The sequence below is a fragment of the Trachurus japonicus genome, chromosome 22 (assembly GCF_045865225.1).
Source record: "Trachurus japonicus isolate A0001 chromosome 22, Traja_1.0".
In the NCBI taxonomy this organism is placed as follows: Eukaryota; Metazoa; Chordata; class Actinopteri; order Carangiformes; family Carangidae; genus Trachurus; species Trachurus japonicus.
The window spans coordinates 30364762-30379081 of record NC_140928.1 but is presented as its reverse complement, the minus strand read 5'-3'; the positions used below and the strand labels follow the sequence as shown (position 1 = coordinate 30379081).

Sequence of the window (14320 nt, the reverse complement as noted above, 5' to 3'; positions counted from 1 at the left end):
CTCAACGTAAAAAATGGCGATGCAACATGGCCGCCTCGGTTCGGTTCGGTGCGTCGCCCACTTATGTATTTTAACGACTTGTAACAACTCATTCTAAGGTACGAGAAAGCTTTCATTTGTATGCGGGTGTGATTCGACTCCAGTGAAATACGTATTTATGAAAGCAATATTTAATAAATAAAAAAAATAAAAAAAATAACAACAAATAATGGGGCTTTAAGTTGTTAGGTTCATTGAGATAACGTTGGTTATGAATTAGCACGATATAAAGGAAACTGACTTGACTACATTCATAATAATTTACTTGAAATATTCAAGAAACTTAATCACAAGGTGCCTAGAAGTTCCAGCACAGAACCAGAAGTGTCCCTGTGTGTGTGCTGAAGGCTGGCTGAAGTCGTCCTCTGCCTCCGTACCTCTCACTCTCACAACACTGCTGTCTCTTTCTTTTCTTTTTTTTTGCCTGTCATTCTGTGACAACTCTCCTGTAGGCCTGTGTTACCTTTCTGGCTCACCGTCTTTCTCCTTTCTCTTGCCTCTTGCTCCAGGGAGCCACCTACACCAATTGGCAGACAGTGTGTGATCCTCTTGCACAAGCACACACAGACAGACACACACACACACGCACCATACAGTGTGGTATGCTGAAAGAACCATCTTGTGTGTGTATATACACCAAGTCCAGAAGGCCCTTGAAATATGCACAGCGATCCCATGCATAATACATAGGCACAGCAGGAGGAAAGAACTTGTGAGCCGAGTGGATGGCCACCTCTCCACTCCACCCCTCTCTCCATCACACTGTCTGCTGCTGCTGTGTATATGTTTTAAATAACAACTGTCTCAGGGTCATTTGTGGGTCAGAAATTATGATGGAGGGAGCACATGAGGGCTGCAGTGAAAAATAGCAGCTGGAGGGGGAAGAGGACGAGACAGTACAGTCCCAAAGACAGAAGCTGGGTAAATAAAATAAGGAGAGAAATGAGACAAATGATTCAGTGTTTTCAGTCAGGCTTCAGCACTCAGCAGTTTGAGTGGAATCACTGAGTGACAAAAGGTGAGAGGGGTTGAGACGTCACATGATGAAATGCTGTGGTAATCTACCAGCGGTTTAGTCATTTACCTCAAGGAAATGATGCACTGTTCCTAGAAAGCACCTGCTGCATATGCACAAGCACAACGGTGATGCTGTTAAAGTAGCGTGACAGAATATTTAAAAAATGCCCCAATATGTAGCTGCCTGCGGCTTATACCTGGATCAGAACTGGAGCTGAATCTGAGCTGTGCTGACTTTTCATGTGCTTACATAGATCAGTGTTTTTCAACCTTTTTTGAGCCACGGCACATTTTGTTCATTAAAAAAATCCTGTGGCACACCACTAACCAAAAATGTTACAAAATGACACAGTGCAGCCTAATACAGTAAATATAATACAAATGTAGTCTCTTACAGTGTAGTTAGTTGTTCTGACTCAGTTATGGACATTGCTAAGGCCACTGGTCATTGTGCAGGCTTCTGCCACTACACCCATTGACATAAAAGAGTCCTATTTCATTAGCCAACTCTGCCAGACGGTCACTATTGCAGACACAGATGCTCAACAAAGCCAAATTATTTTTAGGAGCTAAATAAAATTTGTTTGGACACAAACTATTAACTGATAACAAGAACTTGGATTCTGATTTGACTCTGATTCTTCTTCTTTTTTTTTTAGCTATGTCAATCAACTCATGGGAGCTTGTCATCAACATGTGTACACTTCCACTCATGCCATCAGCCATATTTAAGCATTAAGTATTAAGTAGTATAGTAAGTATTACTAGTCATGACTTTCAATCATTTTCTAGAATTAACATGAATGAGGAGAAATAGTATAGTTCCTGTACACCACAGTCCTGTGCACTGCAGAACAACATGAGGTTAGATTCTGTGGCTCTAACAAAACAATGAGTAGGTACTAAGTTGTATTTTCATATCATCCTCCAAAGTTTCCTGTGGTGTGACATCTACAGCATATAATTTGATTTAAACAGGCTCAGACGCTGGTGACCAAACAATCTCCTCTCAAAAGCCAACAGGAACTTTGTTGTATTACACAGTCTTCATGGGAGATACAGATGGCTCAGTTGGAGACTGTCCTCCAGTAAAATGAGCCCATACAATAGGTCGTCTGCGCTGCAGGATATCATGACCCATAGGTAGATTTGGTTGCTAGGCGATATCTAGGAGCCATACCAATTATGGACTCACCAGGAAGAGAATGAGGCGGATGGATTGGTCAACAAAACACAGGAATATTAGAGTGGTGTCCCATTAGAGACCAGCTGTTAATGTTTTTCCACTCGTCCAAAGAGGGTGCAATGATCAAGAAGAGCTGATTTCAACCCACATCTCAATCCTTCCATAAACCTTGCCACACCATGTGTTATTACAGTCAGCGTGGCAAGCTACTCTTGGTGCAGTTTGTGAATATATTATTGTAACCACAACAACTGAGACCTTGTCCACCTGCCATCGCAAGGGTACTATTGCAGCAGACACTCCTATGGGTTGTATCAGAGATTTGAAAAGGACACGGTTGTTCTGTGTGTAAGACTCTTGGCTCAGTTGACATGGAACCGTAGATGTTGAAAAATAAGATAACAGTGAAAATGACAAGAAAAAAAGAAAAAGACATCTCATCGAATCATCACCCAGACCTAGTTTCACATCACAAAGAATAATTCTGTGAACCTCAGGGAGTGGGGACATTTGCAAACAACGTGCATAAAAAGTAGAGAGACTGACTTACAACAAGCTGTTTGAGGCCTGTGAAGGATTGCTCCACGGAGTTGGCGGTGAGAACCTGGCGCTTCATCGCTGCCTGCTCTCCCAAGAAGCGAACCATTAGGTCTTTCACAGCATCACCCTGCAGGAAAACATGTTGGAATTCATCCCAATACAGCTGAATTTTTCACCAAGAGCCCAGAGAGTTGCAATGCTGCGTTTGCATAACAGCAAAATTTCACAATACCAGAACATCATTTTTTATTGGTGTTTTCATTATATTAAGTGGATCAGGGCAGAAAAAAGCTTTAATCTGGACATCCCCAAGTTTGGACAGGATCACAGACAATAAGAACTGTAACCAGCCCTGTGAGGAACTGAAAAAAAAAACCCCGACAACATAAACTGCTATATTTCAGCTGTGGAGTGGCTCTAATTTGTTTGTTGAAAACTGGTTGTTAGTGGGCAAAAACACCAAGATAACGGAAAAATATGTGAGTTTTATTTATTTATTCAAGCAGAGATTCAAACACGTTCTGAGGGGATAATGAACACAGTCTGAGCTGGGAGGTGGGCGCACAACATAAGATTCAGCTGAATAAATAACTAAATTGTTGCTTCATCAAGGGTTGTTATTATGGAAAACGTTGCTGTTAAAAGAGCTCAGAGGATGTTTATGAGAGAATATGGAGGAGCATGGAGGGCCTTGTGTATGCACGTTTACAGACAACTGTCTCCATGCTATATCCATGTATATTGTGCCAGAGCTGCTGCCCTTTTTAACCACTTCTCTTTGGGTGATGGAAAACACATTGTTCAAATGTGTAAAATAATCAAGATAATTGGGTGGAGCGCATGGCTGATAATCGACTGAATGTTTTCAACATGTTAAGGCAATATTTTTTTTTACAGTTATGCGCAGAGAATGTGTCCAAACTGAGAGATTAGATCTGACTGTGATGACTAAACCGCATAAAATTAAACCTGAAACAATTAGTGCATTATCTAGGCTAACCTACAGGTGCATTTTATAAATTGGAATATCATGGAAAGGTTTTTAGTAGTTCAATTCAAATAGTGAAACTATGGAACACACAGACTGAAATATTCCAAGTCTTTATTTCTTTTAATTGCAATGACTATGGTTTACTGTACGTTTAATAAAGACCCAAATAACAGTTAATCCATAAAAATAATGTAAAAGTTCACTATTGTAACATAATGATGTCACACTCTAATCAGCCAATGAACTCCAAACACCTGCAAAGGTTTCCTGAGCCTTTAAATGGACTCTTAGTCTGGTTCAGTAGCTCCACAAGGAGAAGACTGCTGACCTGACATCTGTATTCTCATTTATTGAGATGCACCTAAAAACAGTAACAACATCGTTGTCTCACGGCTCCAGACTAACTTTTCTTTTTACTAGGATCACAGTGGCCCCCTAACTTAAAATTTTAGGAGCGCAAACAGAAAATCCCTCACACACATTGGCCTGACCTGAGTCTTTGAGTCAACCCTTTCCATGTTTCACCAGTGTTTGAAAAAGAAAAACAGCTGATTTGCTGGTTGCACATGGGCAAGTAGATTTAGATTCAGTAGATTTACTTGCATTGTTTCAAATTCTAGGGGCAACCCTGATTGGATATAATAAGATCTTTTTTGTTGTTGTTCTTTTTCTAATGTGTTGCTGATATAAATAAACTCAAACTCATATATGCATTCACATTTAGCTAAAGGTCTATTACAATGCTTTAGGGTGGTGAGGTTACTTTTGAAATAGCTCTCTGTAGAGTCACATAAGTTATGTCAATGTTATCACCGGCTGAGCTACAATACCCACAATAAGTAAAGTTAACTTCAAGAGTAAAATTAGTGTGCAAAGATGTATACTAACATTATTGTAGGAGAATTGTATCTTTTCTTAACCTGCATATTACATCACAAGCAGCTTTGGTCTTACCTGCAGGTTGTCAAACTTGAGTCCAGGCATGGTGAGTCTGTTGGTCTCTGCGTAGGATGGGCTGTATTGCTGGGTGGCCACAGAGATTAACACCTTCCTGGTTTCCTCCGATGGCAACCAGGCATCATGACGCCTGTCCACCTCACTCAGGCTCAGAGCTGTTGCAAACGGATCATCGTTGCCTGAGAAAACAGCTTGGAGCTGGTTGAAGGGCTGCGGCTGAGGGGCAGGGGCTGCGGCGGGGGCTTGAACCGGAGCTGGGGCTATCTGCGGTGGTAGAGGTTGGGTCTTGGCAGTTGTGGTATCGGCAGGGGCGGGCCCAAAGACCGAGCTATGGTTGAGAGGTCCAGAGTCCATAGGCCCCCCGGTGGAAGAGACGGATGAGGAAGTGGAAGAGAGTTGACGTTCGGGGGTGGGGGCTATGGGCGCTGGGCTGTTGACAGGAGTGATCTCTGCGTTTGGGTTGGAAACAGAAATAAAGGAGGAGGGGGCAGTAAAGGAATCAAAGAAGTCAGAAGCTGGATTGGTCTGTCCGTTGTCAGTGAAGAACTTACTGAGGCTGGGGCTGGGCTGACAAACAAGGGGGGCCGTCAGCTTGCTGGGGGTCACAGCCTCATCGTTTCCCCCGCCGCTCCCCATGCTAAAGCTGGGAGACTTGATGAGCGTTGGCTGGAACCCATCAGGAACCAGAGATTTCGGCTGGCTGCTGTGGCTGAAGATGGTGCACACCGGTACAGGATCTTCTTTTGGACTTGCCTGTGGTGCTGGTTCCTCACTTTTAAGATCAGATGGGCTGTGTGTGTCGACCAGAGGTGAAACACTGCCTGCGACTTGCTCTTGTGTATCCGTCTGCTCCTTTGTGTCATCTTCTGCTTCTTCCTCAGAACCGTCTTCCTTCTGTTCCTCTACTGACACTTTAATCTCAGTTGTTTTCTGTCCAATATCACTTTGTTCTTCTTTGTCTCCTGATGTTTCCGCTGCATCCCCCTCCTCCTCCTCCTCCTCCTCCTCCTCCTCATCCTCCTCCTCTTCCTCCACTCCATCCAGAAAAGAGTCACTGGGCCCCACGTCATTCTCCTCACTGTTATTGGGCGAGTCAGAAATCATGACACTCTCCATCATCTGGTCGTTGAGCTTGTCCATCAGGCTTTCTGATGGTGTGGCATTGCTGTCCTCCTGGGGGGTGGCAAAGTCCCCACCCAGGTCGATGCTGTCTTCCTGAGGTAGGGTGTTGTCTCGGGAAGGGGTCTGACTGGAGGGTGACTCCAGGGGAGCTGGAGCATCACTGTTTACATCCTCCACCGTGATGTCCAAAGTGACTGGCCGCTGAGCAGGAGTCTCCCCACTGTCCATCTTACTGCATTTACTGTCAGAATGAAAACACAGAACACAACAATGTGTGTAATGCTGCTGCACTGTAATTTCATTCGTTTGGGATCAATAAAGTCTGTCTGTCTGTCTGTCTGTCTGTCTATCTGTCTATCTATCTAGTATCTATCTATCTATCTAGTATCTATCTATCTATCTATCTATCTATCTATCTATCTATCTATCTATCTATCTATCTATCTATCTATCTATCTATCTATCACCTGTGCTGTCCACAGTGACTTACGAATAACACTTTACAGCATCTATCTTAGCCACTTCCTGTCCATGTAAACAAACGCTATCTTTTTTCAAGCCTATTCGTCATCACCCAGCTACGACTACAATGAACGAGTCGGTTAGCTTTAAGTTCTGTCACGACAGAGCCGCTAACCGGGACCCCCAGATGAGTTTCTTGTCTGTTTTGATGCAGGCTATATTGCTAATGCTACATTAGCCGGTGGGCTACAGTAAGCTAACTTAGCAGCTGCTTGTGTCAAGTACATAAGTTGCTTCACTAACAGCTGGTCACGCTTTGAAAAATAAATGGCAATGCTAACGTGCAATTCACACCAGTAACGTTACGCAATGACAGACAAATAAAAAACGGGAACACAAACGCGATAATGTTTTTACCTTAAGTTACTCCAGACTGACAGCTAGATGTTCCACCATAGAGTTCCACAGGAAAGCTACACGTACGGTGCCCCACGGCGGACAAATTTCATGCCGACGTGTTTTTCTTGGCATTCTCGATCTCTTCTACGCAGTTATAGTAGCCTTCGCAACGTTGTACGGCTGTAGTTACGTACGATAGTCACACGGTTCGTTTTCCCCCAGTTTTTAAATCGCGGAAGTACGGCAACTGTGTTGTGTTTTGTACAGTCTGTAGCACCATTACTTCAAATCTAATTTACATGTGATTTAACCGTGATACGTCGTTTTTCAAAGGATAAGAAAGCGTCAGCCCTGTTAGCGAACTGAACATGGAGGATGACGCTCCTGTCATTTACGGTCTGGAATTTCAGGTAGGCTACATACTGATGCTACACGCCATTCATTTCTCCCTGTATGTCGGCTAACGCTAGCGCTTCTTTATTTTGTGCTATTCAAGTCTGTTGCCTTTATTTAAGCGTGTTTGTGTGAGTGGTCGGTAATGCTCTGTTGTGTCTACTTTGCAGGCACGAGCACTGACAGCCCAGACAGCTGAGACTGATGCCATTCGTTTCCTCGTGGGCACACAGTCACTGAAATTTGACAACCAGGTAAAACACTTTATAGCAGAATAACAATTTAAAGCCGGGTGGGAGGGACGTTCGACAATGATGATTAAGGCTATAATTCATTTCTTAGTAAGAGTTTGTGTTTGTGCAGCAAGACAGCGTTGTACCTTTCCTTCCCGAGAGATCCATCAAGCTGCACCAGCTGGACCCAAGCAGTAACAACATTTTGTTGAAGTTTTAGGCAGAGGTAAAACAAAAATAGCCCAGCTTGACTTATTATCATTTAAAACCAGGGATAAAATACAATGATTTCAGCTATTTTAAGGTAGACTACTTATCAAGTAATATGAATTGGAACATAGTTTGATTTCTGTGATCAGGCATTGCTACATGTCCTTATAAGATCATTTAACACTTGAGTTTTTGGCATCTTAATATCCCAAGTGAAAAGATGTCAAGAATGAGGGTCATAGGTTCATAAAAATAAAAAATAAAAAAGCTGGATCATTAAACATAGGCTACAGGTGATACAGATGTTCAGTAGCCTAGTATGGAGTGAAACCAATTGAGAGCAATCACTGTACTCAGGAAAGTCCTGGAGAAAAACAGACATGACTTATTTTTGAAATATTTGTTAAATGTTTAAAGTACAGTATGACCAAACCTGTGTGACACCTTTTGTTTTAAAATATAAAAGAGCAAAAATAATTCCTGAATAAGTCTGAAAGAAAGTATGGTATGGGTCAACATGGAGCCCAGATTTTTATGAAAGTCCAGGGTGGAATTGAAAAAAAGAAAATGGAAAAAACAAACAAACAGATAATTTCAGAGGAAAGACAAGTTCAACCTTTTTCAACTTAATACCTTGACCAAAGACTCCCTTATATAGCTCTGACTTAGGATCGAGGGTTTTCTTTAGGGCCTTCAAGGGGAAGGAAACTTGAAACTGACCCTAAAGAACTGGCTTGAGTTCAGAAGAACTTAGCCATGTGTTGACAGGGTGGAAATAATATAAAAGTAGCTACAACTGCTTAGTTGGACCTGAATAGGCCCCAGTCCACACCTTACTGCCTTAACCTCACTGAAGTAGCCACCTCTGTGACCTTGTGTGTGTCACACACTGTAAGTGTTTATCACACAACTCTTTTGGGGAAAGTCTGGGTTCATAGGGACATCTTGTCTGCACATTTTATTAGCAGGATCAAATGCATGTCAGGAATACAGAATTTCAGGCAAAAACCAACATCCAAATTGTGAGAGGAGTAATACGATTAAAAAAGGCACTGATTAATATAGAGCCATACCATTATAATATGTTGATGCTCTCTGATAAAATTGAAAAAAACATCAAAATATCTTTTGTGATCAATCTTATTGAAACTTTCTACACATACATAAGCTCATTCTTGCTCTTCTTCTCAGTCTGTTTTTGTGTTGACCAGTTCAAATAATGTCAAATATTAGACAATTAGATGAATTTGAAAAAACCACAAAATTCACAAATAAGAAATTTTCATTACCTTAAATTGCTTGAAATCTTTTCCTCATTATTTTCCCCCCCCATTTTAACATGCCATTTTCACACCTTGAGAAAAACAAGCCAACATTACCATGAAGTGCAAATTTCCTGTGCTCTGTTCCTTTTCTCAGAGGAAGAAAATTAGACCTTTTTGGTTTTTTCACATCCACATTGTTTTGCTGCTCTGGAGTGTATGTACTGTACATGTATGTGTGCACTGGATGCAAGACATGGTGGTGATATACATCTGCTATAAGATGATATTTTTTTCATTATTAATGATGAATCTATTCTTTCCATTAACAGTGTAATAAGAAATTGGATGTGAAGCAGTTGTGTCACCAAAAAATATTTGATAATCAGTTAAGTATTAGGAAAATATTTCATAGAGAGTTGGAAAAAGATAGAAAAGAAACAAGATAAAAAAGATTGAAATACGTTTTATGGCCAATCAAAAATTAATCAACCAAAGAATTACTGATGGAAATGATGGTTGGTTGCAGTTCTACATTTTACTGTTTGTTTAGTGCACAGACTGTGCAGAGCAGAATCATCAATCATCACAATTTCCTACAGCTTAATCTAACATCCACACATATTGATTCCAAAATACACATTACCAAAAAACATGATGATTGACTGGTTCACTAATTCATAATTTTAGTCCTAAATGTTTGATTGGAGAATTGCTGCTAGTATACATTTTTTATGAAACGAATGTTGCAGATCTCTCTTGTGTCAGTAGTCTGACTGATTAATCAACTTGTTTATTCAGTAAGAAATTGTTAATCATTTATCAAAATTGTTGTTAATTATGTGCTGATTGATAATTAATACCTATGATATCACCCAGCTATTTCACTATACAGCCATAAATCAGCGTTTAAACCAGTGACATCCGTATTGATAGACAGATCTGTTGCATATATACATATATGTTGTATGTACATGTGGTTTCGCTACAAAGGTGTGTCTGAGTGTCAGCGAGGGTTCTGTGTGTCTGTGTGTGTGTGTGTATGTGTGTGTGAAGGAGGAAGAGTGAGTGTGGGCATGCATGCATGCAGAGGTCATTACAGAGACAGATGACAGAAACAGTTGGCTCCAAATGTGGGGAGAAATAATTAGCTCTCTGAGAGCATGAGGAGGAGAAGGATGAGAGAAGGAGAGAGAGAGAAGATTTGTGCCTTGATAAAAACCAACCTATTTTCTGGCAGCCTTCAGTGTGAAAACGGTCTGGCCCTGAATACAGACGTGGTGCAGTCCAAGTCTTTTGTAGCCGGTCTAATACGGGGCTTGTTGGGAATGGCAACAATGCGTTCAGTCAATCTGTGTGATTTCTTATTACACACTCACACACTCCTCCCAACACTTTGAAATGTAGCACAAAAAGACGGAAGAGGTGAATAATTTATGTAAACCTAATCCTTGTACAATTATTAGATTTATATGGTGATGAAATACTTATTGCCCATTTATTAAATGGACTGTTTGCTTTGAGGCCACAGTGAGTGACAGTAGTGAGAGAAATGTACTAGAAATCTCAGTGTCAGTTTGTGTTGTGCAGTTTGAAGGGATTCAGCAGTCTGACTGGATACCCTCCTTTCAACACGGTTCAGTCACTGCTGTCTCAGACGTTGGGGTGAAATGATTCTGGAATCAAGAATACGATGCTGGCCAATCACTGTGCCTGTGAAAAGCAGGTGAATCAAGCTGAGCCTCAGAGGTTCAGAGGAGACCTGACAGAATCACACTTTAAATCTGATGTTGCTCCAATACAGTTTGTCTTCATCGATCTGTCTGTTCTCTGGTGAACATGTCTATCACAAGTTGGGGAACTCACCTTCTTGACTGTTTCACTCAGTTTTTTTTCTATGGTTGCCGTGGTAACCACACAGGCACCAAATAACACTGGGTGATCCCGAACACAGGCGCCGTTCCTCCTCATGCTGCACGTTTACATTGAAAACAATACAGGCACGTCTGAAAGCACCGTGGAAGCTTTTACTACAGTTTTCTTGTGATTTTTGTAAGATTTGACAATTCTGCCTATTTTTAAAGTGTTTAAGAGATGCAAGATCATCAGTTTTTGAACATCTCTTCTTTTTAGAGAGTAGAGAATACTTTATTCATCCCTAGGAGGGAAATTCAAATTAGTCCAGTAGCTCACACGACAATGACACAAAAAAGAAAGAAAGATGAACACAAAAACATTTTAAGAAGTGTTATTTAACACACATTTTGTGTAAACTGAGTTCAACATTTCAACAACTTGCCTAGAAGAGACTCTCCTATCACTAGCATCACCCCAATCCCCATTTCACGGCTAAAATCACATTGTGAACACACAATTGCCATTTCATATCTTTATAAACTTCAGCTTTGTTTTCTGATATCAGTGTCAAAGAGCATCCAAAGCTGTAAAACTTAACAGGGATCATTATTCATCTTCCAGGTCTTGTTCTTGGAGATGACCTGACATTAGAGTCCTGGGTTCAGTCCGTGCAGACTGTTTTATTCATGAAGCTCATGAAGTTTGAACTTGCTATATGAAAAATGTTTTTTCAATTGGCATTTCAGTCCTGATAGCTTCTGCCATACCCATAAGCCTGCTGGCCTCTGCACCTCCCATTAAGCATAATGCAGGTTGGAAATGCCTCTCTTAACTCGCCGAGAAGCTCTCAAATCCCTCAGAGACCAATAGCTGGAGTGACGGATCGGAGGGAGCGTCAGCGTGGCATTTAAGGCTGCTAACGAGATAAAGTGGCCGAGCTTGGCACCTCTCACCCATTTGCTACTCCTCCGCCCCGCTCACTGTCATCTGTGCAGCTGAAGAGCTTTAGAGGAGAGGCCCCAGAAACGGGGGCCACGAGCCAGCTTCGCTTTATCCCTCCTGTAGGAGCCATTCTGGGCTTTTATTTTGGTATATTTTTGTGTCTTATTTTGTAACTTCCGCCCACACAGGAAGTGAGGTGGGGCATATGTCATGGGGGCTTATTTAAACCGAGCTAACGATCAGCAGGTGTTGCTGATTGGAAGCAAACAATTCTTTGACCGTGACATGCTGTGCTGTGACATGAAGACCTGTTCCACTGGTTTGTACAAATAAATCCCTTTTTTATGGTAAACTTTGTTGTGGCAATTGGGTTTACTAGCACCATGCACGCGTCAACTATAAGCTAACTACATCAGCAACAGTGAGTGACTCTCTTTTATGGCAAGAGGAAAAGAAGTCACTACATTAAGTCAAAGAATTTGCTTCATTTGTGGACTGAGGAAAGCATGGTGGGAGCGAGCGGCCGTTCATGCCGAGTGGAGTGGGTTTGAGCCACGCCACCTTGCTGCCGTCTCCGGGGCCATTGGGGCTGTTGCCACAGCGGAGCTGTCCGAACTGCTGGCCCTCACCAAAGCCATAGGGGCTGCGGTGGGGCGAGGGGAGCGGCTGCTGAGCTGTGGGTCGCCGACGGCGCGGAGCGCTTGGTGTGGAGGTGCTGCGGGGCGGAGCTGCGGGTCATCACCGGTGCGGATCGGAGCCATAGGGGCTGCGGGTTGTCATCGGGGTGGAGCGGCTGGAGCTACGCGGCGGAAACAGCGGCTGCGGCACGGAGCGATTGGCGCTGTGGGTCGACAACGGAGCAGCGGCGGCGGAGCGGCTGGAGCTGCGGGCACCGTGACCATTGGGGTCGCGGGCCGTCATTGGAGCTGCCAGCTGTTACCGTGGCTATTGGGGCTGCGGTCAGCGGAGCTGCCGGCCGTCACCATTGGGGCCGCGGGTCGTGGCTATTGGGGCCATGGGTCGTCAGCGGAGCTGCCCGCCGTTGCCGTGGCTATTGGGGCCACGGGTTGTTGTCGGAGCCGTGGGGGCTACCTGCCAGCCATCACCGTGGCCATTGGAGCTGTGGGAGGCCAACTGCCACTACAAGTACTATATGAAACATGAACTTGATTGTTTTTGATTTGTGTAAATGATGGCTCCTCATATGTATATTTTGTAAATTGTTTTGTCTACCGCCAGAAAGCAATTTAGGGGCCGGTGTAGGAGCCATTCTGGGCTTTTATTTTGGTATATTTTTGTGTCTTATTTTGTAACTTCCGCCCACACAGGAAGTGAGGTGGGGCATATGTCATGGGGGCTTATTTAAACCGAGCTAACGATCAGCAGGTGTTGCTGATTGGAAGCAAACAATTCTTTGACCGTGACATGCTGTGCTGTGACATGAAGACCTGTTCCACTGGTTTGTACAAATAAATCCCTTTTTTATGGTAAACTTTGTTGTGGCAATTGGGTTTACTAGCACCATGCACGCGTCAACTATAAGCTAACTACATCAGCAACAGTGAGTGACTCTCTTTTATGGCAAGAGGAAAAGAAGTCACTACACCTCCCTTGCCCCCTCTTTTCCCAGTTCCCCTCCCCTCCTTCTTCCTGCCTCAATTCCTCCCACCATCGGCACATAATTAACAGCGCTGGGCTGGATGCCCAAGTGGCTAAGGGCTATGAGTCACTCCCCAGGCCTGGAAGAATGACGGATAAATCACCTGGGGGAGGAGGGCTGGAACTTCTCTCTCCCCTCACACCTGAGTTCATTTGGGGGGACCCTATTACCAGGCCTTCCAATTACCCTGTCCCACCAGCCTGAATTTATTTGTACCGCTCCCCCACCACCATAAAATTATAACTTTGCGTAATAATTTTTTGCTCGATGCAGTCCAACCCAAGGTTAATAGCTGCCTAGCTGACTTTGAAAAGGCTGAAGGATGCTGCTGCTCTGACGCTCCTCTCTTCCTCCTCCTCATGCTCCCCCTATTCATCCTCTTGTTCAGCCTGTAAAAGTAGTACAGGCAAGGGGAGTGGAAGTGCCTAGCAGGAGTTATTGTCCAGTGCGACCCCATTAACGGTCCCCCAAGGTGCTGTAAGTGTCTCTCTTATGGGAGAAACTGCCATATATTGTCTGATCAAACCTTGAGACCCTTACGGTTTTACGGCACTGTGGGCCCTGAACTGCATTCAATCGAGGGCCCTCATAGAATAGATTTCCATCTAATGAAAAGAGCTCAGTTAAGGAAGAGTTTCTATCAACTTGTTATGGATAAAAGTTTAGCCTGTTTGTTCAACTTCACTGCTGTGAAGTCCGTCCAGCTGTTGATGGGGTTTTAAAGTGCAGCTGTGGCCTGCCCTCCACCCAGCTGCTCAGGAACAGCAGGGAGGTAGAGGAGCACTTCCAGTACACTCACCTCCATTACAGCAAAGGAACCACCGTCATTACATGTATTTTTATTAGTAAAGGGAAGAACTAGCAGAGAGAGCAGGAGAGAGGGAACTCATTGGTAACGAGGCTTTGTACTAAAGATTAAGACCAACTCTACATTTTAAAGGGATATTTCAACATTTTGGCAAATTCTCCTATTGCCATAATCCCTATAGTCATAGCAGTAGGTTCATTACCTTTAATTGTCGGTGCAAGCTGTTTTTAGATCGGCGGGGC

General features: G+C 43.2%; 2 protein-coding genes across 4 annotated transcripts in view; one reads left to right on the top strand and one right to left on the bottom strand.

The window, feature by feature from the left end:
* The window catches only part of trappc12 (trafficking protein particle complex subunit 12), a 44907-nt gene extending 38053 nt beyond the window's left edge, over nt 1-6854 (bottom strand). Inside the window, exons 1-3 of one of the 3 annotated variants that reach the window (XM_085767723.1) lie at nt 6732-6854; nt 4728-6084; nt 2793-2909 (exon numbers count right to left, since the gene is read on the bottom strand). In XM_085767723.1, coding sequence (XP_085623849.1) covers nt 2793-2909; nt 4728-6080 — 1470 coding nt within the window. In that variant the 5' untranslated portion in view covers nt 6081-6084; nt 6732-6854. Of the gene's footprint in view, nt 1-2792; nt 2910-4727; nt 6094-6731 lie in introns of all 3 variants that reach the window. The other 2 variants (XM_085767722.1, XM_085767721.1) reach the window with 2 other exon arrangements.
* Nucleotides 6855-6942: 88 nt separating this feature from the next.
* Nucleotides 6943-14320, top strand: part of eipr1 (EARP complex and GARP complex interacting protein 1) — a 66372-nt gene continuing 58994 nt past the window's right edge. Inside the window, exons 1-2 of the mRNA XM_085767724.1 lie at nt 6943-7123; nt 7277-7360. Coding sequence (XP_085623850.1) covers nt 7082-7123; nt 7277-7360 — 126 coding nt within the window. The 5' untranslated portion in view covers nt 6943-7081. The remainder of the gene's footprint in view (nt 7124-7276; nt 7361-14320) is intronic.